Here is a 27,065-nt window from a genome sequence, read left to right on the forward strand (position 1 = left end):
CCAGCCCCCCCCCCCCATCTTGTTGAATCAGAACACCAAGCCTGAGTATCAGTTGCTGTATTTCCCCTTTTCCTGACTGGCCACTTATCCACACTGCCAATGTGTTGGTGGTCCCTTCTGTTGTTTTTTAATTTTAATTTTTAAAATTCTTTATGTGCATTGGTGTTTTGCCATAGAACTGGAGTTACAGATAGTCATGAGCTGCCATGTGGGTGCTGGGAATTGAACTCGGGTCCTACTGTAAGGGCATTCAGTGCTCTTAACCACTGAGCCATCTCTCCAGCCCGGTGGTCCCTTGTGAAAGCAACAGGGAGTTTCTGTTCAGTGGCAAGACTCCATGTGAGACAGGGAAGAAGACAGGACCTGACACGCACTGCTGTGGGCATCCAGACATGAGGCCACTGTTGGCAGGGTCTACAAGAACAGACGATGAAAAGAAGTGCTTAACTGCTCATGATGGGAGACTGATCAGAAATAAGGCTAGGGAAGAAGGGGGCTTAAGGAACCCGTGTATGTTTCTAGCTTCAGCTAGGCGCCAGTGAGACAGGAAGCAGGTTCCTTTCTTTAGAGGAAATGGTGAGTTTTATTATGCATCATCTCAGGGTCATCTCTTGGGGATGCTGGATGAACAAGGACTGAACTAGCAACACATTTTCTCCATGAGAAAATCAAGGACTCATCTGAGTAAGTGCACCAACCTCCAACATTCTTTCATGGCACAAAACTTCTTACAACACAGCCGCACAGCCAAAGCCTAGTCCCTCCCCATTCCAGATAGAGGAAAACCGAGGCAGAGCAAGGTACCCAGAGAACTGGAATACAAGACGGACAGAGAAGCACTTCAGAAAGTCTTTTAATAGGAACAGACTGGAAGCCCCTATCCCACCCCAAACTCCAGCTCCGGAGTCCTTTTAGCCCCTTACATCAGTGTCTTCTCTTACTCTACACCAAGGTTATCATCAGCCAGCCCTTCCTCTGAATTGCCCGGGGTAAGCAGGAAGCTATCTACCTCACCGTGGAGGAAAACAGAGAAACGGAAACTTCTTTGTAGCCATGGGAAACCACAGGCTCTGTGCCTAAAGCTTAAAGGTGTACCAGGTGATTGCTTGCCTGCAGTGTGTGCTCTCAGTTGCTTCCAGAAGGGTCTGGTAGGCTAAGGAGAGACCACTATGGGGTAGGATGGAGAGGTGAACAGAGCTTAGCATTAATCTCCATGGGCAGGCTCACATCCTAGAGATTCATGGATTAGATACTCTGGTTTTGAGGGAGAAGGCATCCCAGTATTTCTTTAGAGATGGCCTGGTGGGCATCTTCTGCCCAGGGAGGGTAGACATCCCAGGACCAGTGCAATCCAGTTGAGGTAGGCAAAATATTTCATACTAGTTCACCTTAGGGCAGCCCCTACATGGTCCAGAGGTAGTCCAGAGGTGGTGGTGGTGGTGGATAAAGTCTTGCTTTGCAGCCTGGGCTGGTCTGGACCTCACAATCCTCCTGCCTCAGCATCCAGAATACTGGTCTTACAGGAACGGGCCATGCTCAGCTGTCTCTGTATTTTCACATGTAGCTGGACATCTATAGAATTGCAGGTACCTCTTTCCTGAGTCTCAAGTGTAGTGCGGGCTTCTTGGAGACCAGAACCTGCTGGCTTCTCACCTCTCCAATCCCAGCTGCTCATTATTTCTCCTTGGCTTTTGCCTCTATTAGTCCATCCACTTCCTCTATGGCATGCTTCCTACTCCCCAGCCTACTGGTCAACCTCCACATTCACCTTCACAGTCTCTCCGAGCCCTTCTTCGGTAGTGTTCTCTGTCCCACGCTTGCGCCCCGATTCCTGGGCCACCGAAGTTGGTCTCAGTTGGCCTCCAGACTCTCCCACCCCAGGCCCTGGCCCGTGGAAGTGGGTGCGCTGGTGTTTGCGAAAGTTCGAGGAGTTATTGAAAGTGCGGTCGCAGAGCGTGCAGCGGAAGGGGCGCTCGCCAGTGTGGATACGGGCGTGACCGCTCAGCACAGAGGACTGTGTGAAGCCCTTGCCGCAGATGCCGCAGTGGTAGGGCCGCTCCCCGGTGTGCACACGCTCGTGGTCTCGCATGTCTGAGGAGCGCCGGAAGGGCTTGGTACAGAACCTGCAGGCGAAAGGCTTGCCTACCGCGGCCCCCGCAGCTGCCGCGGCCATCACCACCTCCGACCTCTCCTGGGCCACCCTGGGGTTTGGCTGTCCAGTTGATGCTGTGGGTGGAAGCCTCCGAGGGTTGCCCGGCTCCACCCCGTGTCGGTGCTGGTGCCGGAGCAGGGGTGCCAAGGCCTTAAACGCGCGTGGGCAGAGTGGGCAGCGGTAAGGCCGCTCTCCCGTGTGCAAGCTGTAGTGGGCACGCAGGCTAGCAGGACCCGGACAGCTGTGGCCACACACGTGACAACGGCTTGCGTCCCCTCCCTGCCCAAGCCCCTCCACGGCTGCCAGGTGGCCATGTTCGTGAAACAGCAGCTCTGAGACCAGGTGGAAGGCCGCGGGACACAGGGCACAGTGGAAAGATCCCGGCTCTGGGGGTTCAGGTACCGATGTCGTATCTGTAACTTTTACCACCTGGATCTCGATGAGGTCACTTGGGGGAGTGGCAGAGTAACCACCATCAGGCACCAGGACCTGGAGAGCAGAAGAAACGGGAGGCTGTGTGGAGGTCCTGCTGGGAGAGCATCTTCAAAATGCCTCCACTTGTTAAAACACTTGCCCGGGCTGGGGAGACGGCTCACTGGGTAGACACTGGCCAAAGCTAATGAACTGAGTAGGATCCCTGCGACCCGCAGGGTAGAAAGACAGAACTGACTCCCCCAAGTTGCCCTCTGACCTCCACATGTCTGTGCTATGGCACACATGCACACTCTTTCCTCAAATACATGAATAAAATTTTAAATAAAATATTTGATCCTCTGAAGTCCACTGGATCCTTGTTTTTTAATGATTTATTATTTACTTATGTTGAGACAAGAGTTTCACTATATAGCCTTAACTGGCCTGGTACTTGCTGTGTAGACCAGGCTGGTCTAGAACTCACAGAGATCCGCCTGCCTCTGCCTCCCAAGTACTGAGACTAAGGGCATGTACCATCAGGCCTGAGTTTTTATGTGTATGTGTGAGTGCCTGCGTTCACCACAGGTGTACAATGCCTATGGCGTGCAGGAGTGAGGGCCAGATCCTCTAGAAGTGAAGTTGGTTGTGAGCCTCCATGTGGATGCTGGGAACTGAACTTCTAAAAGAGCAGCTAGTGCTCTTAACTGCTAAGCCATCTCCCCAGACCCGGCCACTGGTTTCTTGACCCTATTATCCACGATCCAGAATTCTTGCTGTATCCAGTTGGCATTTCCTTTTCCTGCCCCAAATATACCACAGACACAGACGTGCCTCTCCTCTATGCTAGTTAAAAGCCTCATCGTTTCTTGCCCTTACAACTGGAAACCACCACTCCGAGGGAATCCCTGTTCCTGCTTCTGCCCCTCATTACCCACCTCTCTAGAGCACCCCGAATGGACTTTGCAAAATGTAAACGAGGTCATGCATTTTGCTGCTCCACGCTGCACTTGAAACCCTGTGTCGTCCCTATAATATCCACCAGGATCTGGATCCCGCTTATCTCACTGACAGCCATGGAAATATAAGCCGTCACCCAGCTGACTTCTGCCGTCTAAATTTAGCTCGCCCCACCCCCGCTCTGTCAGTTTACTTTTTATTTCCCTTATAGAAGATATTACAGTGAATTATGTTTAGTATCACTCCTCCTCACAAGACAGCAAGCTGCAAGAGGACGCAACCTCTGTCTGCTTTGGTCCCCTGAAACTCAGTACGTGTTTGTTGAACATTCCGAGTTACTCTCCAGTCACGGGTTGGAGGTTCCAAAGCCACCTGGCACATCCATTTCTCCGCCAGAATCCTCCCTTGGGCATTCACAAGGCAGTCCTTGTATTGTCACATGCCACCCCAACATGGTGACCGGATTAGAACTCCCCTTTGGGGGTCACCTTCCCCACCATCCCCTGGCCCTAGAATTTCCCAGACGGCCCGCTCCTCCTAAGACTCCACCCCTCTCTATGCAAATCAGCTCCCTGGTCCTCCGCTGGACCTAACCCTGTCCTCAACGCAACCTGCCTCTCCAGGCCCCGCCTCCACCAGGCCCCGCCCCTCGCTCACCATAGGCCCCTCCCTAAAGCCCCGCCCCCGGAGTGTGCCCATGCCCCCGCCCAGTCCCGCTAGGCCCCGCCCCCTGTCCTGCGACCTCCTTCGCCGTGAACACCCGGCCCAGACCCCTTCGTCGCCCGCACCAGGTCCGACGGCTCCGGGGATGGCGACTCCCGGGTCGGTGAGCTCGGAATCGGGGGGTCCGGGCGCGCGGCGGCCATCTTGTAGCTAAACCCCGTCCCTGAGGCCGGGGATCGCTCCGCGAGGGGCGGGGCCCCGGCTGGCGGTGCTGCGCAAGCGCGCGGCAGGGCGGCGCGGAGGCGGGGCCGTAGTGGGTAGATGGGTGGGGCCGCGGCGGGGCGGGGCAGAAAGCCTGTCAGTCCTCCACCAGGACAGACAGAGCTCCTAGCTGCGAGGTCGGCCAGGTCCTGGAGACCGATTCCGACGTCGTTCCCCTTCCCTTTTTAAAAATTATTGTCTAGGCAGGTTCTCACTGTGTAGACCGAGCAGGCCTCGAACTCTCTTTGTAGACCGAGCTGGCCTCGAACTCACAGAGAGCCGCTCGCCTCTGAGCCATTATGCTCGGCCCTACGAGTCCCTTTTTTTAAAACCCTAACTGGCCGAGCCCGAAGTTTGCTTATCTGAACCTCAAGGCACGGAAGAAGCTTTGTTGTATGTTACAGAAAACGTTTCTGAGGTTACTATCAATTTATGGTTCAGGAGACAGAGCGGCGCAGTTTATGAATGGAAGGTTTTGCAAAAGTCTGTGTCAAGAAAGAGGCTCGGTGAGCGGCAGTGCAGCAGCCTCCAGGAGGAAGCAAATCCCTGCTAGGTGCTGTGATGTTTAGGAGAAAAGAGGTCAAATGGTTTTCAGCAGCACCAAGGACAGCACTCAGTCCCGGGCCTGACTTTGTGACTTTGGATAAGTCACGACATTTTTGTGGCCAACTCCTCCTCCTCCTCCTTTTCTTCCCGCTCATCCTTGTTCCCTCCTACTGACAAGACCGCATACCGTGAGAGCTAGCCTCAAACTTACCATATAGTCGAGGCTGGCCTTGAACTCTGTTTTGATTTTTTAAGATTCACTTTTTTTTTTTTTTTAATGGGTATGGGTGATCTGCTTGCATGTATGTCTGCGCACCACATGTCTGCAGTGCCCACGGAGGCCAGAGAGGTTGTCATAGCCTCTGGAAGTTACAGATGGTTGTTGCTGTGGGTGCTGGGAACCAAACTGGGGGTCCTCTGCAAGAGCAACAGATGCTCTAACTGCTGAGTTACCTCTCCAGCCCTCGCCTTGAACTCTTGATCTTTCTGGTACCGTGATTACAGGCATTCATCCCCATGTCCAACACCATCCTTCTCTCTTCTGTACAGACCTGTACAAGTGGAAACAGCCAGAAAAGTGTGGCGGTGGCGGCGGCGGCGGCGCATGCCTTTTCATCCCACCTCTTGGGAGGCAGAGGCAGGTGGATCTCTGTGAGTTCCAGAACAGCCAGGGCTACACAGAGAAACCCTGTCTCGAAAAAACCAACAAAACAAGACAGAGATGGGGGAGGAGCTTTGAAACAGTTTACTTGGGTAGAGCAGGAGACCCTGAACATTTATCACCACAGCTAATATTGCTGTTCTTCTAGGGGGTATGGTGGCATTTCTTCCTGAAGTTACATGTGGCCTCGTGATTTTCTTTGGGTAATGACATATAAATAATAGTCTTTTGCCCCACTTGGCAGACATGACAAGCCTCAGAGACACCCACACAGCCTTCTCTCCCTCCTGTTCTTTGGTAGGGAATGGTTGATGGAAGTGAAATTTCCTTCGGCTGAATTCAGAGTGATGGTAGTCAGCACAAACGTGGTGCTGAAACCTTGGATACGTCACATTTCAAGGAAACATCTGCTGTACTAGCCACTGAGCTCTGTGATTGCTCCAGCAGGCCAGCTTCCCGCTTGTGGGGAGGGGGGCGGGTGAGAGGGTCCAGGTGCCCGCCATCAAGTCCGACTACTTGAGTTCCGTACCTGTGACCCATGTGGTGGAAGGACAGAACTGACTCTTGCAACTTGTCCTCTGGCCTCCACGCGCCTGTCTTGGCACATGTGATCTGGCACAGAGAAATAAAGTATACTTTCAAAGCCATTTTTAAGCTGGGTGGTGGTGGCGCACACCTTTAATCCCAGCACTCGGGAGGCAGAGCCAGGCGGATCTCTGTGAGTTCGAGGCCAGCCTGGGCTACAGAGTGAGTTCCAGGAAAGGCTCCAAAGCTACACAGAGAAACCCTGTCTCAAAAAAAAAAAAATCATTTTTAAAAGAACACTAAGCAGGGCTGAAGAGATGGCTCAGCAGTTAAGAGCAAGCACTGGCTGCTCTTCCAGAGGTCCTGAGTTCAATTCCCAGCAACCACATGGTGGCTCACAACCATCTATTATAGGATCTGATGCCCTCTTCTGGTGTGCAGGGATATATGCAGAGCACTCATACATAAAATATAAATAATTAATTAAAAAAGAATGCTGAGCATGTGCACTTAGACCAGATTATTCCAGCCCTGGATATGTATGTAGCCTTTAAAATAAACCTTCTGGACTTGTGTGCAACAGTGCTGATGTAGCAGACATGATGTGCAGGACAATAGGGGTAGTTCTGTAACGGGGTAAGAAACCACGTTCTGATCAGAGTTGAGGCCCACTGTCCAGGAGGTTAGTTAAACCCACGCTGGTAAACCCGCTGGGTGTAGTTAGGTGGAGGAGACGCCAAATCACTTTCAGTTAGGGGATTAATGCAGTGGTAAAACGTTCTAACCAAAATCACATTGCTGAGGAAAGAGTTCATTGGGCCTGCGTGTTCTGATCACAGTTCATTGATCAAGTCAGTAGTCAAGGAAGTGCCCCGTGGGCTTGCCTACAGGCCAGTCTGATGGGGGCATTTCCTCAGTTGAGGTTCCCTCTTCCCAGATGACCCTAGCTTGCATCAAGGTGACCACCACCACCACCCAAACCCAACAAATAACCAGCAACCTGTCAAAAGCCCCTGGCTGGTGTCTTAGTCAGGGCTTCTGTTGCTGTGAGGAGACACCATGACCACGGCAACTCTTATAAAGGAAAACATTTAACTGGGGCTGGCTTACAGTTCAGAGGTTTAGTCCACTGTTGTCATGTCGAGAAGCATGGTGGCATGCAGGCAGACATGGTGCTGGAGAAGGAGCTGAGAGTCCTACACCTCGATCCACAGGCAACAGAAGGGCATACTGGGCATATTCCACACTGGGCATAGCATGAGCGTGTCTGAGACCTAAAACCTGCGTCCACAGTGACACACCTCCTCCAAGGCCACACCCAGTCCAACAAGGCCACACCTCTTAATAGTGCCCCTCCCTATGGACCAACCATTCAAACACATTAATCTATGGGGCCATTCCTATTCAAACCACCACAAGGGGATGAAACGAATGTAAGAACCAGGTCATGGGGGTAGGTGGTGTGGACAGACCACTGGCTATTCTTTCACAGGACCAGGGTTTGATTCCCAGCATCGACATCAGTTAGCTCACAACTGCCTGTAATTCCAATTCCAGGGTATCTGATACTATCTTCTGGTCTCTATGAGTGCTAGCGTGCACATGATGCACATATATATGTGCAGGCACACACAAAAACATATAATTAAAAATAAAACTATCTTTAATTTTTGTAACACACATCTTGAAAGTTCTTATTAATAAAAAAAAAAATCCAGAGACAGGTATTGGGGTGAAAGCTGAAAGGTCAGAGAGATAGGACAAGCCACAACCGACTTCACCTTACCAACTCCTCAGCCTCCAGAGAGAGCTACTTCCTGTATACTCACGCCTATATACCTTTCTGTGCCCTGCCATCTCACTTCCTCTCTGCCCAGCTACTCACCTCCTCTTCCTGCCCAGCTCTATCACTTCCTGTCTGTCTGTACAGACCTCCAGACCAGTTAACCTCAATGGTTAACTACTGCTGGGATTAAAGCCGTGTGTTACGACGCCTGGCTCCGTTCTCAGTGTGGCCTTGAACTCACAGAGATCAGCTCTCTGCCTCCTGAATGCTAGGATTAGGGCTTGTGCTACCACTGCCTGACCTCTATGTTTAATATCATGGCTAGCTTTTTCCTCTGATCCTCAGATAAGCTTTATTGGGGTGCACAAATAAAATATCACCACCAATTTTTATTTTATTTAATTTAAGCATATATGTGTATGGGCGCCAGCAGAGGCCAGAAGATGGAGATGTATTCTCTGGAGCTGGAGTTCCATGAATTATTGAGCCATGTAATATGGGTGCTGAGAATAAAATTCAGGTCTTTTTTTTTTTTTTTTTTTCAAGACAACGTTTCTCTGTCTGTGCAGCCCTGGCTGTGGACCAGGCTGGCCTCAAATTCAGAGATCCACCTGCCTTTGCCCGCCAAGTGCTTGGACTAAAGTCGTGTGCCACTACACTCTGCTTGGCCAGAATCTTCCTGCTCTTCCACAGGACCTGAGTTTGAGCAGGTGTGCTGACACACGACTTTAGATACATGCCAGTACTCACAGAGGCCAGAAGCAAACGCTCATGATTTTATCATCTTCATAACAAAATCAGCTTAGTTAGAACTGGGTCACTTGGCTTTTTCTCTTCTTATCTCCTCCCAGTTCAAAATGCTTTCGTCTATTTTTTTTTTTTTCAAGAACTCACAGAGATCCTCCTGGCTCTGCCTCCCAAGTGCTGGGTTTAAAGATGTGGGCCACCACCACCCGGCCAAAATGCTTGCATCTCAAAACTAGTCATCCAGCAGCCAAATAGTACTCAGGTGAGCCAGGTACTGCATGGGCACTTGACCCCCGGTTCTTAGAACTATGGTGTTTTTCTGTTTTTAAATAAACTGAAGAGATAGCTCAGAGGTTATGAGCACTAGCTGTTTTCTGTAGAAACAGTGTATCAGGCCGGGAATGCAGCTGTGTGGCAGAGTGCTTGCCTGGTATGGGCAAGGTGCTAGGTTCTCTCCCCGGCACAGATGGAGAAGGTGAGAGAGAGAGAGAGAGAGAGAGAGAGAGAGAGAGAGAGAGAGAGAGACAGAGAGAGAGAGACAGAGAGGAGACAGAGAGAGACAGAGACACAGAAAAACACAGACAGACAGAGAGACAGAACAAACCAGGACAAATAGTAGATAAGAAAATGTAAGCAAAAAAAAAAAAAAAAAAAAAGGTATCCTAACAATACCTTCAACAGTAAATCTTTTATTTTTGAGCAATGGTCTTACTACATGATCCTGGTTCTCTTGAAACTTACTATGTAGGCCACATTGGCCTCAAACTTAGACAGATCTTACTGCCTCTGACTCCTGAGTTCTGGGAATAAAAATATGATTATCATGTCCAATTATTTATTTATTTATTTTTATTTTTATTTATTTATTTATTTTTTTGGTTTTTGAGACAGTGTTTCTCTGTGTAGTTTTGGTACCTGTCCTGGAGCTCGCTCTGTAGACCAGGCTGGCCTCGAACTCACAGAGATCCACCTGGCTCCCAAGTGCTGGGATTAAAGGCGTGCACCACCACTTCCTGGCCTTAATGTTATTTTTAATTGTACTATTTTTATTTTGTGTGTATGAGTGTTTTGCTTGCATGTATGCCTGTATGTATGTCAGATTTAAAAAATTGTCTACAGGCTCCCTGACACCAATATTTTATTTAAAAAAAATTGAACTAAGGGGACTTAGGCGATGGATCAGCCATTTAAGAGCACTGGCCACTCATCCAGAAGACCTGGGTTCACTTCCCAGCACCCATGTGGTCGCTCAGAACTGCCTGTAACTGTAACATCCTCTTCTGACCTCCTCAGGCACAAGGCATGCATGTGGCTCACAGGCACACATGCAGGCAAAACATTCATATGCATAAAATGAAAGAAGTAAATATTTTAAAGATTAAAAAATAATGTCAAACAAAAGTTGCAATACTCATGTAGTGAATATTGATACATGCATTTTCCTATTTTAAAAGGCATCTACAGCTTAATCAGGCTCGTTTTTAATGTATTTATGTATGCATTTGTTTGCTTACTGCAGGGGGCACCCATGTGTCAAGAGGCACATTCGGAGGTCACAGGTGCAGTTCTTCCTGATGCCGTGGGAGGCCCAGGGATGAATTTCAGGCCTTGAGCCTTGGTGACAAGCACCCTTACTAACTGGGCCGGCACTTCCCAGTTTTGTTTCAGGTTTTAAATCTTATTTTATTTTTTAATTGTGTGTGTGTGTGTGTGTGTGTGTGTGTGTGTGTGTGTGTGTGTGTCTAGGTGTGTGTGTGTGTCTGTGTATGTGTGTGCATGTCTGTGTGTGTATGTGTGTGTGTGTGTGTGTGTGTGTGTGTGTGTGTGTGTGTGTGTGTAGGTGCCTGTAGAGACCAGAAGAGGGGGTCAGATTCCCTAGAGCTGCAATTTCAGGGTGTTGTGAGCCACCATGTAGGAGCTGGGGCTCAAATTGGAGTTCTCTGGAAGAACAGCCAATGCTCCCATACCCTGGGCCATCCCCAAGCCCAGCTTTTAGATAAGGTTTTCTGGTGGTGGTTGTGGTGGCAGCGCTGGTGGCGGAAGCGCCTTTAATCCCAGCACTGGGGAGGCAGAGGCAGGCAGATCTCTGAGTTTGAGGCCAGCCTGGGCTACAAAGAAAAAAAAAGGGGGGGGATAATGTTTCTGAGCAGGACAGATTCTCTGTTACCACTCAGAGCAATGAAATGAAACCACGTACAGAGCAAGATACCCTTTGTAACAGCATGCAGCACGTGAGAACTAGTGCTGGTGTTATTTTCGTATTTTGAAATCCTCTCTGAAATTCACGGCATTCAAGAGAATGCTGGCTGTTAAGAGATGCAAACGGTTTGAACTGGGAGGAGATAAGGAGAGAAAGGGCCACGAGATCCAGTTCTAAGCTGATTTTGGTATGAAGACAATAAAAAATCAGGAGCTTTTGCTGAACTCAAAATAACAACAACAAAAAGGTGTGTTCAAGGGAGAGAGGGGGAGAGAGAGAGAGAGAGAGAGAGAGAGAGAGAGAGAGAGAGAGAGAGAGAGAGAGAGAAAGGAGAGAGACACCGTGATCCACACAGTAATAACTTACGTCCTCAGTCTCCAACACCCCTTCCTCAGCTCAGAATTTGTCTTTCTCTGTGGGTTACAACATCAGCCTTTTCCAGAGTCTCAATGTTAAAAGACTGTTCATTTCCACCACCCCCCCCCAATTTTAAGAAAGATTTATTGATCTTACTTTGTATATATGGGTTTTTTTTTGGTTTGTTTTGCTTTGTGTTTTTTTTTTTTTTCCCCAGACAGGCTTTCTCCGTGTGTCCTGGAACTCAGCGATCCCCCTGCCTCTGCCTCCCAATGCTGGGATTAAAGGGGTGTATGAGTGTTTTGCCTGGATGTAGGTGTGTGCTCCAGGTGTGTGCCTGGTGCCAGAGAAGGGCAGGAGAGGGCGTCATATCCCCAGGAACTGGAGTTATGCCTGGTTGAGAGCCACCTTGTGGATGACAGGAACAGAATCCCGGTCCTCTACAAGAGCGACACATGCCACCATGCCCTGCTGATAATAGAATTTAAGCACAAGAATTAGGAGAAATAGGCACACAAAAAAGAGAAAACATACTCACGCGTGGGCAGGGGCTTCTCAACAGAACCCTGCCCTTTATTGTCTTTAACAATATAGAATTATTTAACAGCATAGGATTATAGTGATCTTAACATTTTATGTTAATTTATTAAAAGATTCATTTTTGCTGGGTGGCGGCACACGCCTTTAATTCCAGCACTCAGGAGGCAGAGGCAGGTGGATCTCTGTGAGTTCAAGGCCAGCTTGGACCACAGAGTGAGTTCCAGGACAGCCAGGGCTACCCAGGGGAAAACAACAACAACAACAACAACAACAAAACCAACAAAAATCATACTCCATTCATGCTAGGCATCCATCTTGGTACCCAGTGCCCCCCCCCCCCAGCAGTGTACAGCCGCGACCATCTTCTTGTACAACTGTTTGTTTGGCTTCTGTAACCTGCCTAGGCAGACAGTCAAGGACTATTTTGAGGTCACCTTGAATCTTGGCAGAGCAGAACAGCTCTTGGCTTGCTTGTGCAGATACTCAAAGTCTTCTTGTGGTTTCTGCCTTTAAAAATCCTTCCCTCGCACTACTTCGAGTGGCAGTCTCTAGTTTGATTCAGAGATGGCTGTCTTGCTTTGAGCTTCAAGAAATTTAACCAATTATAATCCAGCTTGAGCCTCTGGTCTTTTCCCAGGGGTCTTGAACTCCATAACAGCTACACAGGTATGTTCAAGGCTAGCCTGGATTATGAGACCCTGTCTCAAAATACAAAAACAAACAACAAATTTTTATATTAAAAAGGAATATCTCAGAGGCTGGAGAGATGGCTTAGCAGTTAAGAACACTGGCTGTGCCTGGCTGTGGTGGCATGTGCCTTTAATCCCAGAACTCAGGGGGCAGAGAGACAGGCACATCTGGGAGTTCGAGGCCAGCCTGGTCTACAGAGTGAGTTCCAGGACAGCCAAGGCTATGCAGAGAAGCCCTGTATGGGGTGGGGGTTGGGGGTGGCAGTGGCCGTTCTTCTAGACCTAGTTTTGAGTCCCGACACTCCCACAGTGGCTCACAGCCATCTTGAACTCTAGTTCTATGACATCTGATAACTCTTCTAGGCTTTTTGAGCACCAGATATGCAAGTGGCACACAGACATACATGCAGGGAAAACACCCATACACATCCTCAAACTCACAGAGATCCTCCTGGCTCTGCCTCCCGAGTGCTGGGATTAAAGGCATGCGCCGCCACAGCCTGGTGACTTTAAATATTTTAAATCATGTTTTTATTCATTTAGTTTGTGTGTGTTTGTGTGAGTGCACATGTCCTAAGGGGTATGTGTGGTGGTCAGAGGATAACGTCCAGAGGTCAATCCTCTCCTTGCACGACGTTGGTCCTGGGGTCAAACTCAGGTCATCGGGTTTGTTGGCTCTCACCTTTACCTGTAGCACCATCTCCCAGGACCACTTGAAGGATCTCCCTGTGTAGCCCTGGGTGGCCAGGAATTCGATAAGTAGACTAGGCTGTCCTGGAGCTCACAGAGCTCCACCTGCCTCTGCCACCCGAGTGGCGCTGTTTCTCCATCTTGCATTGTAGTTGTCTGTTTATCTGTCTTCTGTGTATTTGTCTGTCCAATACAGCTGTGACTGACTTGGCAGTGAAATACACACTAGTATATGAGAGCCAGCTCCAAGGGCTGTGATGAGACTGCAGATGGATCCAGGATTCCATGGAGTGGGATATATTGGGGGGACATGCCGAGAGAAGAGTGAGCAGCATCTGCATCAGCAGGAACAGGACCCCATCTAGCGTGGATTGTGTCTGATTTAGCTTCAGCTAATATCAAAGGGCCAGGTCTCTCCCTGACGAGGAAACTCCACACGCTACTCTACTGGTGCGTCTGTAGTTCACTGAGAGCCTGCAAGGAAAACCAAGGCTTGCTCTGGGGCAGCTATGGTTGTTACCAAGATGGATACGGTCAGGTCAAGCTGAATCCATACAGCCGCTATCAGAAGCAAGGTTTCCAGAGCTGGGGAGATGGCTCGGTGGGTAAGGGTCGTTGCTGCCATGCTTGATGACTTGGTCCAATCCCTGGGACCCACATGGTAGAAGGTGAAGGACTGACTTTCCCAGGTTGTCCTCTGACCTCCACACAAGTGCCATGGCACACACTCTGCCCTGCCTACCAATAAATGTCGTTTAGCAACATGTCTCCTGCTAGTGCTCCCGGCAGGGCACTCACGTGACGGCGGCAGCAGCAGCAGCAGCAGCAGCAGCAGCAGCAGCAGCAGCAGCAGCATATATCCCCAATTAAAAAATAAAGCAGAGCACGGTGGTGCATGCCTTTAATTTCCAGCACTCGGGAGGCAGAGGCAGATAAATCTCTGTGAGTTTGAGGCCAGCCTGGTCTACAAAGTGAGTTCCAGGACAGGCTCCAAAAGCTGCACAGAGAAACCCTGTCTCAAAAAAGCCAAAAACAGGGCCTGGAGAGATGGCTCAGTGGTTAAGAGCACTGACTGCTCTTCCAAAGGACCTGAGTTCAATTCCCAGCACCCACATGGCAGCTCACAACTGTCTGTAATTCCAGTTCCAGAGGACCCAATATCCATGGCAAAACACCAACATACATAAAATAATAAAATTAAAAAGCCCAAAACAAAACAAACCCAAGTAAGGCTAAAAAAAATTCAGTAGCTATGTTAGGTGGTGTCTATGATAATGAGGCAGAAGATTGCAGGTTTGAGCCCGGACTGGGCTACAAGGGAGCAGTTATGTATATTGTGGGAGTGAGGAGATAGTTTCCTCATGGATGTGTAGTGCTCTGCACAAGTAGGGAATGAAAGGCCCACGTAGTTTGTAGTTTCACCTTGTCCTTCATCTAAACGCGGCTCTTCAACCTTGTGAACCCCGAGGGCCAGGGACTCTCCACCTGTGGGTCCTTTTTCACATGCCGGTAACCGTTCACTGAGGAAGCGGTCTTGTTTCTAAACTAAAACATTTAAAAAATCCATTCGTGCATGCGTGTGTGTGTGTGTGTGTGTGTGTGTGTGTGTGCAATTGCGTGTTTATGCGTGCCATGGTGTGCTTGTGGAAGTCAGTTCTCTTCTTCCATCATGTGAGTCTATTGTCAAACTCAGGCCGGGTGTCAAACAGGCTCTGGGGTTGGCAGCAAGACCGTCTATTTGTCCACGAGCCATCTCACCAGCCTGATCCTTAAGTCTTTGAATTTGAATCTCACAATCTGTGAAAATGGAGGGAACGTTTTAATAGTCTGAACTTTGTCACCCCCATAAGGCCTGGGAGAGAGTTCCTTTATGGGGAAGTTTCATGACAATCAGCTTGGGTTTTGTCCAGTGTGCTTCCCAGTGCAGAGACCGTGACCAAGGCAAGTTAGGGAAGTAAGGGCTTATTTCACCTTACAGTCCGTCATGGAGGGAAGTCACGGCAGGACTCACGGCAGGACCTGAAGCAGAGGCCACGGAGGAGGCTGCTTACTGGCTTGATTCCCTTGCTTCTTCATTTGCTTTTTTATACATCCCAGGACTTTTTGCTCAGGGGTGACACCACGCACAGTGGCCTGAGAGCCCCCCCCCCCATCAGTCATCAATCAAAAAAAAAAAAAAGTCCCACAAACTTGCCTCCTGGCCAATCTCTTGTATATTTTGTTTGTGTTCTGACAAATAAAGCCTGCCTGGAGATCAGAGGACGGAGCAAGTCACTAGTTAACCATTGAGGCCAGGCGGCAGTGACACGCACCTTTAATCGCACCTTTAATCCCAGCACTTGGGAAGGAGGAAGCAGGAAGATCAGGAGTTCAAGGCCACTCTGGTTACAGGAGATTAAACCAGTCTAAAAGAGAAACAGAGCCAGGTGGTGGTGGCTCATGCCTTTGATCCCAGCACTAGGGAGGTGGAGACAGGAATATAAGGCGGGTGGAGACAGATTTCGTAGAGGTAAGACGTCTTTAGTGGAGGGCTGCTCTGCTCTCTGGTCTTTCAGCTTTCACCCTCCACTCCTGACTCTGGTTGCTATTGTTTAGACTGATTAGGATCTCTATTCACCAGTCTACTGGAGACATCTTTTCTACTGTGATTCCCTTTCCCAGTGTACTCTAGCTTGTGTCAAGTTGACAAAGAAAACAAAAACAAACAAAAAGTAGCTGGGAGGTGGTGGCGCATGCCATTAATCCCAGCCCTGGGAAGGCAGAGGCTGGCAGATCTGTGAGTTCAAGGTCAGCCTGGTCTTCAGAGTGAGTTTCAGGACAGCCAGGGCTACACAACCCAGCACAGGCTTCCTATGCTGGTCCCCCAAGAGTCACATGGTTCAGAGGCCCCACAAAGCTGACTTAGTGGCATGTTCTAGTGCTTCCGGGAAGAGTGACTGTGTGGCCGTTGGTATGGGGCTGGATTAGTAGTCACTGTTCCCGGATCCTCCCCAGGGTGTCCCGAGTCAGCCTGGGAGGCTGCACAGCCACGGCAGCATGGTTGCCAGATCGAATGGTTGACCCCAACTGTGGGGTACGCTGGAAACCCACAGGTGCCAGGGGAGGCAGCGGCGTGGGACGCCTGGCAGAGGGAATTTTAATTAATCCCTTTCTCCTTTCAAGCTCCAGATTCCAAACTTCTGCCCACCCTGTTCCTGATGGTGCCAGAGGCCTCCTCTCTTTCACCTCTTCTGTTCTCCGTGGTTTCTGTCTTCTCTATCCCCCCCCCCCGCCTTGAAAACAGTGTCATTGGTGGGAGTGGTATCTCCTGCTGTGTATAGTCGAGGAGCCCCTTGTCCCTGGATCCCTAGGTCTGAGCTGGCGAGAGATTCTATTGTCCGTGGAATATGAAGGCCCTCGAGAGTTGCCTGTGCCTGGGACACTGGAGCCCAAGGCAACATCAGCGCCGCAGTCAGTGGGGAGCCCCTCAAGGGTGCCAGCGTTCCAGAAGGGCATTGCTTCCCACACAGCTTCCGGCATCAGCCCTGGCTCACACTTGGTCTTTACGGTCCTGGTGATTATTGGAAGCTCCACAGTTGGCGTCCCACGTTCAGGCCAACAGGGCCGGATAATAGACAGGAAAACTGCGTTCCTGCTGGGTGGCGCAAAGCCAAGCAACTCAGGCCAGCGAGAAGGCTCACCAGGTAGAAGTGCTCACTGCCTGCTGTCCTGCATTTGATCCTTGGAACAGACTATGGAAGGAGAAAAGCAACGCCCGCAAGTTGTCCTCTGACTTCCGCACGTGTGCGATGGCGTGCACACACTCACCTGTGCACACACACACAGGCTGGCAATACAAATTCAAAGACTTTCTTCAAGTCGTATTTTTATTTGATGGACGTTTGTTGCCTTGCTTGCATGTATGTGTGGGCATTGCGTGTGTGCAGTGCCCTTGGAAGCAAGAGGAACGTGTCAGACCTTCCACACCGGAGCTCTGAGCCACCGCGTGAGTTCTGGGAATTAAGCTGAGTCCTCTGGGAGAGCAGTCAGTGCTCTTAAAGCGGAGCCATCTCTCCAGCCCAGACAATAACACATTTTCTATAAAGCAAAGTGACTCCCTTTCTGGGCCTGGGGATGGCAGCCACATGTGCTGGCTCCCACCTGTATTCCCCAGCACTTGGGAAGCGGAGACAGGAGGATCCGGAGGCAAGGCTAGCCTCAGCTACATAAGACGCTTTCTTACAAGTGCCTTGTGGCAAAAGGAAAGACAGAAAGAGGATACAAACAGGAAAGAAGCCAATTGTCCCTTCTTGCAGGCAACGTGATTCTACACTCAAAAGACCCTATGGGCCTTACCAGTAAGAAATTAGGAAAAATAGTCCATTCACAATAGCTTAACATAGAAACGTATCTCAGACTCCGAGTTAACCTAACCAAGGAGGTGAAAGACCTCCACAATGAAAACCTTTAAGACATTGAAAAGAGAAGCAAAAGAAGACAGTAGTGATTAGATGATGGACAGACAGACATTCCATGTTCCTGTTCTGACAGAATTAGTACTGTGGAAATGGCTGTCATTACCAGAAGCAGTCTACTCTGCTTTTGTATTTTATATGGCTCAAAGCCTACCAGGGAACTAACTGTGAGCCTGGGTCCTGAGCACTACCTACTGTTAAAGCAGTACAGATGGCCTCAGGCTCAGACGACTGGAGGCACAGACTGTGTGTGTGTGGTGTGTGTGTGTGTGTGTGTGTGTGTGTGTGTGTGTGTGTGTGTGACCTGTGTTCATGTGCCCTCAGAGGCCAGTTCCCCTGGAGGGAACTAGTGTCAGTGAGCCACCTCATGTGGGTTCTGGGTACCGAACTCAGGACCTCTGGAAGAGCATGGTGTGCTCTGAACTGCCGAGCCATCTCTCCGCCCCTGACAAGGTTCTGGATGTGCAAGTTTAACATTCAATTCAGTTGTCTAAAGAATCCTATCAGGCCACTGGAGGCTGCAGCACTAGGAAGAAAGTGGACACTGGTGTCCAGGGGAGAAGCTGCCAGGACCGCGGCTTCAAAAACAGAGTGGAGGACTGGGCCGCGTGGCGCACGCCTTTAAGCCCCGGCACTCGGGAGGCAGAGGCAGGCGGATCTCTGAGAGTTGAGGCCAGCCTGGTCCACATTGTGAGTTCCAGGACGGCCAGATTCTGTCTTAAAACAAAACAAAACAAAAAACTAAAAACTAAATCAAACCCAACCAAATCCACTACTACCACCAACCCCGCCCCATCCCCAAACAAACAAACAGTGGAACCTATCAGGGCATGGATCTGATGGAAGATGAAGCCTATTTGTCTGGCTTTTGGGGGTGGGGGGAAATGAGATACTAAAGTGTTGGGGATCTCCCCTGAAGCTGCCCTATCCAGACCCCACCCAAAGAAAGCCCGCTGAGGGCCAGACCCTCCCCCAGGGCTGCTCAGGACCACACCTACAGGGTATTTGAGACCCAGTTGCCAGACCTGCCCTCTGCTCTCTCTCCTGCCTCCCCCAGAGTCACCCAGGAGTCGCTTTGCTCTGTTTATTAAACCTGGACTCATTAATTTGGCCTGATCTGACTTTTTGCACACTCACTACTGGGGGATTTTTACTTATCATGAAGGGTTTAGATTTATGCTGATTTCTGGTGAGATTGTTGTAGGAATTTAGCAGAGTCACTATATTTGGGGTAGACATAAGAACGAACAGCTGTTTTCTAGAAGTACTTTGACCTTGAAGAATCCTTTCAGATAACAGTGATTTGCTGAAAGGGCATTGCAGCCACTCTATGATTTTGGTCACAAGATGCCTCAGGCACCCCTGAGGCTTTTGTCTATTGTGTATTGCAAATGATATATAATAATAAAGGACTAGAGTCATGGGGGCATGTGATGCTCTCCTTCAGTCAGACATGTAAATTAGATTAGGGATCTTGGTATGAGGAAATACTTTGAATAACAATCAATAAATATGACTTTGTATGGCTGTTTGGGGTTCAGTCCATCAGAGAGGCTGGACCTTTCATCTTGAAGTGCCTTCTTTCTTCAACTGACCCATGCTACACAGTGCAGCTTGATAGAGACTTTATCATGATCATATCCAAGGTAGGAGGCAGGGCTGCCCCCTGTGGTTTGAGGGGGTGGGGGAACCAAATCCAGGGTTTGGGGCACACTAAGCAAATGCTATACCATCCAGTAGTGTCTTTGTTTTTTTTAAAAAATAATTTTATGTCTATGGGTGTAAACAGATGGTTCTCTCCCACCTGCCAGTTCTGGAATACCTAGCAGCCACTTCCCAAATTACCACACAGAGGCTTATATTAATTATAAATTTTTGGCCAATAGCTCAGGCTTGTTACTAGCTAACATTTTTTTTTGTTTTTGTTTTTTGAGACAGGGTTTTTCTGTGTAGCTTTGGAGCCTGTCCTGGAAGACGCTTTTTAGACCATGCTGTCCTCGAACTCTCAGAGATCTGCCTGCCTCTGCCTCCCGAGTGCTGGGATTAAAGGCGTGCACCACCACAGCTCTGCTATTTCCAGCTGTTGCTCCCTCTCAACTTCTAGTACATGGTTCCTGCACTTAGTCCTAGATGCGCTCGACGCACCCCTAATGGCTTCTCGCGTCCTTGCTGGTCCAGGCTGCATAACCGTGAATGCTCAGACCCTCCGCGAAGGGCCCAGAGCGCCGGCTACACTGGGCAAAGGGCTCCAGTGCCCTTGCCTGCACTCTTCTCCATTCCGGAAAACTCGCTTCCTTGACTGCATAATACGTAGAAAGTCTGGTTCTCTGAGTCTCAGCTTCCCCATGTATTCAATGGGAAGTATACACCGTCCCATGCCTGTGCCTAGAGTGTCTGGCATCCTCTGGGCTTTACTTTCCCCACCTGGTCACTGGCAAGAATCACAGCCCCCCCCCCCCGACCTTTGTTTTGAGACATGTGAGTGTCATGTCTCCCAGGCTGGCTTTCAACTCGCTATGTTGCTGAAGATGACCTTGAACTTCTGATTGGCCAGTTTTCATTTCTGGAGAGCTGGGATTAAAGGCTTGAGTGAGATACTACTACACCCCGAGGATCGAACCCAGAGGGCACGGTAAAGCACTCTACCGACTGAGCTATACCTCAAACTCTGCTCCCACTTCGACACCTAAAGCTCCAGGTTTCAGTTTTCCCATATGCTCGGCAAGAGCATTTCCCTTTCTATGTCAGTATCTGGTGTAAGCGTTGCAGCTCGTATGGAAAGGTATTTTAGCGACCGAGAGCCAAGGACTATCACAGAGTCACTGTAAGCCTAGCCCCTTTTTACCTTACATCTGTTCTTCTCCAGCCTATTTCCCCGTATGTTCAGTGGAGCACGTATACCTCACCTAATCTGGCAACGTCTTCTTTGGGCATTGGCTTCCCGGTGCCCCGCCAGGGCAAACATCTGGCCTCTGGACCTCAGCCTCTCCATTTGCTCAACCAACAGGAACACCCTTTCTCTACCCCTCTACCTTAAGTGGCTTTGCCTGAGCGGAAAGGGGAGGGAGGCAGGGTGGAAAGATGGCAAACTGCACATTCCAATTCTTTAAGGGTGGTTTGCGAGACTCCACGGGGCCAAGCTTCAGTTTACTGGCCATTCACAGCCAAGGAACGGCTCTTGCTGAGGACGGGGGCACGCAACGGGGAACTGTTCTTCTGCAGGTCCCCCTCGCTGGCCACGCGCCAACCTCCCCCCCGCCCCCCACCGCGCGCTCCCACTAGAGGGGCCGACTCCGGCGTCGGAACCTTCGTGTGTGGAGCGTGCGTTTCTGATCGGCGCTCTTTCCCAGGGACGCCGTCGCCCCTCGCGCCCCTGCGCCCCCCGACCCGCGTCCCCGGCGCCGCCGGCCCGGAGCTACCCGGAAGCTCGCTCCTGCCGCGGCGCTCGTCAGGGCAAGCCCGGGTCCGTCCGGGACCTCGGCCCCGCTCTCCCCCGGACCCGAGAGGCTGCTGCACCGGGTACGGGGGCCGGGATGGAGGGAGGAGCCTGGCTCGGGCTGGGCGCGAGGCCGGCAGGGCTCTGGGTGTGGGTCGGGGCCGTGAGGCTGGGAGACAGGGGCGTCGGGAAGGCAGGGCTCCTTATGGAAGCCGGTGGAGTAGGGAGGCCCCGGGGATATAACGGGATCGGGTGGTTCAGAGGACCAAGGCGCTAGAGCGCCCCAGGCGCGGGACCGTGCATCTTATGACCGGGGAGGTGAAGAGAGACAAGAGATGCCAGCTGCATCTGGAGAGGAGGGACCAAGGTTAGGGAGAGCTGGCGTGGGAACGGGAAACCAGAAGGTCCCGTGTCTGGCTGCAAATGGGAGGAGGCTCCACGGTGGTGGCGGCGGTGGATGGAGAAAGAAGATGTCAGGATACTTTCCCGGGGAGGGGAGGGGGCTGGGAATGGTGGTGAAGGAAGAAATGCAACAAGATGGGGGCGCATATATGAGGAAGGCAGTTGAGGATGAAGTAGAGACGATGTGGGAAGAGAATGGCGAGACCTCTAAGTGCGGAGTGTGGGGATAACATAAAAGAGCCCCGAGTGGAAAGTGGGGAATTGGGTTAGTGGGACTCCGGGCAAGTATCTAGGGAGGGAACTTGAGGCCACGACAACTGTGGAGACTTGGGAGGCCCCGAAGGGCATCGAGTGGGGTGGAGGTCCCCCACCCCCAGGGTGTTGTGGGACCCGAGGGAGAGGATTAAGCCAGAGCTTGAGTAGAGCTCCAGCAAAGAGGGACGGTAGATGGGAGAAAAATCCCGGAGGCCGCAAGGGCCTGGAATGTGAGGTTAGAGAGGACCTAAGCTAAAGGGAGAGAATGGACTTGGAGACGGATTGCGGTGGGTGGGGATGGGCGGAGGGAATCCGGAGGATGTCTGAGGTTCTGACCTGAGTCGGGTGGAGCGGGGTGTTGCCCAGCCCTGGTGGAGGAGTCCCAGAGAGGAGGACTGGAGTCAGTTTTCACTTTGTAGGGAGGTAGGTCAGTAGCACAGAGTCTGGCAGAGAATAGGAACACCTTCCTTTTTAGGAATTTTTTTCCTGAAAGGAAGAGACGATCTTAACTTCTCTTCCCTCCGCCGCTCCCAGCTGCCGCTCCAGATGCTGCTGCTGCCGCCGCGGCCACCCCACCCTCGGTCCTCCTCCCCGGAGGTCATGGACCCACCGCCCCCCAAGACTCCCCCTTTTCCCAAGGCGGAAGGCCCCTCCTCCACTTCTTCCTCGGTGGCGGGGCCGCGACAACCGCGGCTGGGCCGCCACCTGCTCATCGACGCCAACGGGGTCCCCTACACGTACACGGTGCAGCTGGAGGAGGAACCTCGGGGCCCGCCACAGCGCGAGGCGACCCCGGGAGAGCCGGGTGCTCGCAAGGGCTACAGCTGCCCAGAGTGCGCCCGTGTCTTTGCCAGCCCTCTACGGCTGCAGAGCCACCGCGTGTCGCACTCGGACCTCAAGCCCTTTACATGTGGTGCTTGCGGCAAAGCCTTCAAGCGCTCCAGCCACCTGTCGCGGCACCGCGCCACCCACCGCGCGCGCGCTGGCCCACCGCACACCTGCCCGCTCTGTCCACGCCGCTTCCAGGACGCCTCGGAGCTGGCGCAGCACGTGCGCCTGCACTGAGCTCCGCCCTGCCCTGTCTGGGCCACCACGTCTGACCCACACAGCGTCACACCCACACAGTCCCAGTTCTGCTGAGGTTACTGCCTTACCCTAGGCCTCAGTTTCCCCACCTGTCCCCCAAAGAGAAACATCATTTTGTCTTTTCTCCCGTCTAGCTGTGTGATGTAGACCAAAGTTGTTGCCCCTCTGGGCCTGGGTGTCAGTTGGAACTGGGCTTCGGTCTGGCTGTGCTGGGTGTACGCCTTTGCAAGTGATGCGGCCTCTCCTGAGTCTTGGTTTTCTACTCTTGCCAAGAGGTGAGGTCCTCGTGGAAGACATGGCAAAAGCACCAGCACGGTCTGGATCATCTCTGTACTTCCCTCTAATGCCCACGACCCCTCATTCTTGCCCCAATAAACATTCCGCACTTCACTCTCAGGCTCTTGCTTGCGTGTGGGTTGAATGTTGGGAGAAGGGAGATTGGGTCCGGACCGCTAACACCTAGGAACCTTGTGCTCTAAGTGCGTTTCCTAGCGGAGGCTATTTTCTGATGCTCAGACGACCCGCCCTCTCCTGGACCCTTGTCTCTCTGAGTCCCTATTTCCCAGACCCGGTACTGCCAGGTACTGACTGTAGCCAAGGGTTTCTGGTCCCTCTGCCGCCTACAGCTGTGGGCGCAATCCGGGGCTGTCGCGGGCCGCCCGGACCCGAGACGCTGCTGCACTGGGTACCAGGCATGGGAGGAGGGATGGAGACCCGAGCGGCAGCAGAGGGGGCGGAGCCCGGTAGGACCGCGTCCCAAAGGGCAGCTTTTCGGAAACTTGCTGGGAAATCTCCAAAGGCGGGGGCTGCGGACCTAGAAAGAACTACGGGTGGGGCCTGTAGTGGAAGAACCTAGACACAGTGGATGGACCCACTTTTAGACCGGGTGGTGGTCAGAGCGCGGGATAGTCCCGGAGGGCCACGAAATGTCGTGCAGGATGGCTGCAGAGTGACCGCAGGAGGGCGCACGGGGGGGAGGGGACTGAGGTCTTGACTTATAGAGGGAAAGCGACTGCGTGAATATAGTGGGTAGCGGAGCCCAGAAGAGAGACTCCAGGGGCCTTATAGGGACAACGCAGAGGACCTTGGGCAGAGCACATAGCAAGAACGGAGTCCTTGTTTCCTTCCCCGGTAGATCTTCTCATACTCGCTCCCATCCATCAGACCTCATTGACATCTAGGGATGCTGGTGCTGTTTCCTCGCTGCTCCCAGACCCAGGCACTTCCCTCTATTGAGGCCATGGAGGGGGCCCCTCTCTCGGACAGGTGGGTCCCCAGGCTTCGTTCCCTCCAAGGCTCAGCGATATCTTCTCATTGACACCAGGGTGTCCCCTACCTAGTGCTGGTGGACAAGGGGCACAGAGGGAGGCCGGGGCCAATGGGACTTCGGTTCAGAAAAAGTGCTACAGCTGTCCGGTGTGCGTTAGGGTCTTCCAGTACATGTCTTACCTTCAGGGACACAGCATCACCTGCTCCGAGGTGACGCCCTTCAAATGCGACACCTGCGGGAAGGCATTCAAGCGGGCCAGTCACCTTGAGCGGCACCACACCACTCATAGGGCAGGTGCCCTCCCCGCTTCCGGGATGAGGGTGAGTTGGCCCGGCACATCTGTGGACGCCCATTCCAGTGCCTGCATTGCCCGTGCTGCTTTACCGAGCAGAACACACCACAGAAGTACACTCGGTGGAAGGAAGCATCCATGAACTGTTCCTGGGGACCCCAGGGATCCTGGGTCTCCTGAATCAGACACTGGCCTGAGTTGCAGGCTGGCTTTCAGGGTCCTGGACACAAACCCTCTTTGACGCCAGCCTTGCCTGGAAGAGTCTCTGAGCTGTTAGTGCATCATGGTGCTGTGGAGCTATGATGGGAATGAGCCCTCAAAGGGGCCAGCCCTGCATCTTGAACACTTGGGATATTGTTCTGGAGTCCTGACCGGAGGGATAGAGGACAATGCTGTTTGGGAAAACTCTTACCTCAGAAGTTTTGGTGGGCTGTCAAAAGTCTCCTCTATTTTGACACTGGAGGTAGGGCCCTAGACTAGACACCCAATAAACACCCCATTCTCAATCACTGCTATCTTAGTTTACACTCGCCACCTGGTACAAAGACCTTGGCTGGGGAATGGGAAAGTTTGCCTTTCTCCTCTGGAGTTAGGCCTACTTCAGTTCCTCCAAACCTGCCATCTACTTATTTATTGATACAAGGTGGTAATGTAGCTCAGGGTACCAGTAGACTTATGACCTTGCCTCCACATCCTGGGTACTGGAACTCAGGGCTTTTTGCATGCTAGGCACCCTACAGACAGGGTACATTCCCAGCACCTTTGGAAATATGAAACACCACCCCTCCCCCACTTAAATTACAACCCACATTAATAGACTTAAAAAAAAAAAAAAAAGCAGCCCAGAACATAAGCACACCAAAGGTATGTGGAACAATTTTTACGGTAGTTACCTTTAGTGTGCACAGGACACACTTATATTTTAAATCTAGAGTTCACCTTCCTAAATACAGTTCTCTGCGGTTTGAAAGCCTGATCTAGGGCAGGTGGCTCCCCCTGGACTTGCTGACCCAGGCTGCAGCTGATTCGTAAAGTGAAGCGCAGAGGGAGCTGCTTGTCTCTTGGTGACACGTTCAGCCTCCCTCTGCAAGGTTAACGCCATGCCTCCATGAGGAAGGCTTCATAACCATAAGACAGGCTGTTGCTTGTGAAGCGGAGAGGCAGGTGGAACCTTGCTGCAGGCCTAATAAACATGTCTTCCCCTTCCCCTTTGACGCCGGTTTTGTGCCAGATGCAGTTAGCCTCTTACATGACTCCTTTCGCGGCGGAGGGGCGAGTAGGAGTGTCTTAAGCCGGGGGTTCTCCACCGCCTGACTTCAAATAACACCGAGCGCGCTTGGGTCTTAAGCCCCAAGGTGCTCCCTCTCTGGGCTGAGCCTTTGGTGTGTGACACCACTGCATCCGCGTAAAGGCCCCAGAGAGCAACTTCCCACTTAACAGGTGAGTAAACTGAGGCTAGGGAGGAATGAGGCAGCAGGGACTGGAGTGTAACTGTTCCACAGGCGGCTATTCCTGACCCACACTCTGCGGAGATACAGCCACCGCACAGCCCATTCTCACATCTGGCTCTCGTATTCCTTTAAACCTTTTCGTGGATGGGGTTGGGGGTTATGGCTGGCTGAGGCATATAGGACCAGAGGTGTGTGTGCGCCAGCTCCCCGGGGATCATTAAAAGGGGACTCAGGCTTCGCCTCAGTTTTCCTTGCTGCCTCATACCTTCTGACTTTTCTTGGCCCACCGGGCACACAGCCACTCACCCGGAGGACCCCTGTTGTCAGCTGTGCAGGATGAGAATTTCGTGAGGATCCCTGCCTGGGCTCTGGGAAGGGAGGGGGAGTGGGGGTGGGTGGGTTGCAAGGGGCTATCGCGCAAGTGCGGCCCCGACCTCCGCGCAAACGGTGGGCCTCACCTGGGCTCCGAGGAGAGGCGCGCCAGGCCGGGCCGGCCGGATCCCGCCAGTGCCTGCGTCCCGGCACGCTCCGTCCTTCACTCCCGAGACTCCCCCTCCGCTGCCGCTGCGCCCGCTTGCTGGTGGGTGGGCGCTTCTCCGCGACACTTTGCAGACGCTCCCCAACGCCGGGCATGGGCGCCGCCGCCACCGTCGGTCCCAGGGCTGGAGCCCTTGCGCGGGTGGGTGAGAGCGGGGCCCCGGGCCCCTTGTACCCTGAGCACCCAAGGGCGGGGAATGGTGCCCACGGTCGCCACTCCCATGCTGGTTGCCCTTTCTGGGACCTTTTGCCACGGTCACCCCCTCCCACCCGTGGGACAAAGGGCGGGGGCGCATCCCCACGCGTGACCTCCCCCGCACTGCGCACGCGCCCAGCCCCCACTCCGGGGGAGGGGCTCCGCTAGCCCGCACGAGTGCAGGAGGAATGGGCGGCTGGGACAGGGGGACGCCTGCAGGATGGACCCCCCCACCCCACGCGTGGAAGTTAGGGGTGGTTTCTCCCTTCCATTTATGGCTTTGGGTCCGGAGATGGCCCACGATGAGGGTCCTTCCTACTCAGGCCAAAGTGTCTCTGTGGTGTTGACCCCATGAAGAGCCAAAGAATCTAAGGGTCAGCTCCTTCACAACCAAGAGTCCTCTCGCCGAGCCCCCTCGCTCTGGGTACACGATTTGGAAACCTCAGTGTCTCTGTCCAGGAGTATGGGTTCTTTCCTCCCTCAGACCATGGCTCCAGG

At 52.1% G+C, this 27,065-nt stretch overlaps 3 protein-coding genes across 6 annotated transcripts; 2 read left to right on the top strand and 1 right to left on the bottom strand.

Moving 5' to 3' along the window:
- Positions 1-837: 837 nt before the first annotated feature.
- Positions 838-27,058, bottom strand: Znf784 (zinc finger protein 784). Of its 3 annotated transcripts, none has more exons than XM_076570188.1 (2): positions 26,293-27,058; positions 838-2,641 (listed from the first exon to the last, which is right to left on the bottom strand). In XM_076570188.1, the coding sequence occupies exons 1-2, from the start codon at positions 26,665-26,667 to the stop codon at positions 1,745-1,747; spliced, it is 1,272 nt and encodes a 423-aa protein (XP_076426303.1). In that variant the 5' UTR covers positions 26,668-27,058; the 3' UTR covers positions 838-1,744. The 3 variants fall into 3 exon arrangements, with proteins under 3 accessions (XP_076426303.1, XP_006991988.1, XP_076426311.1); XM_006991926.4 differs by lacking the exon at positions 26,293-27,058 and adding an exon at positions 4,312-4,466; XM_076570196.1 differs by lacking the exon at positions 26,293-27,058 and adding an exon at positions 3,502-4,123.
- On the top strand, positions 20,934-23,211 carry LOC102905006 (zinc finger protein 580). Of its 2 annotated transcripts, none has more exons than XM_006991925.4 (2): positions 20,934-21,161; positions 22,270-23,211. In XM_006991925.4, exon 2 carries the CDS (start codon positions 22,282-22,284, stop codon positions 22,798-22,800), a length of 519 nt encoding a protein of 172 aa, XP_006991987.1. In that variant the 5' UTR covers positions 20,934-21,161; positions 22,270-22,281; the 3' UTR covers positions 22,801-23,211. The 2 variants fall into 2 exon arrangements, with proteins under 2 accessions (XP_006991987.1, XP_042126776.1); XM_042270842.2 differs by lacking the exon at positions 20,934-21,161 and adding an exon at positions 21,174-21,445.
- LOC107399357 (uncharacterized) lies at positions 23,054-24,573 on the top strand. Its single transcript, XM_076549885.1, is given in 6 exon segments — positions 23,054-23,096; positions 23,388-23,564; positions 23,703-23,770; positions 24,146-24,173; positions 24,176-24,382; positions 24,385-24,573. Coding segments are annotated over 6 exon segments (702 nt in total). The 3' UTR covers positions 24,564-24,573.
- Positions 27,059-27,065: the final 7 nt, after the last annotated feature.

This window comes from Peromyscus maniculatus, chromosome 1 (genome assembly GCF_049852395.1).
Source record: "Peromyscus maniculatus bairdii isolate BWxNUB_F1_BW_parent chromosome 1, HU_Pman_BW_mat_3.1, whole genome shotgun sequence".
In the NCBI taxonomy this organism is placed as follows: Eukaryota; Metazoa; Chordata; class Mammalia; order Rodentia; family Cricetidae; genus Peromyscus; species Peromyscus maniculatus.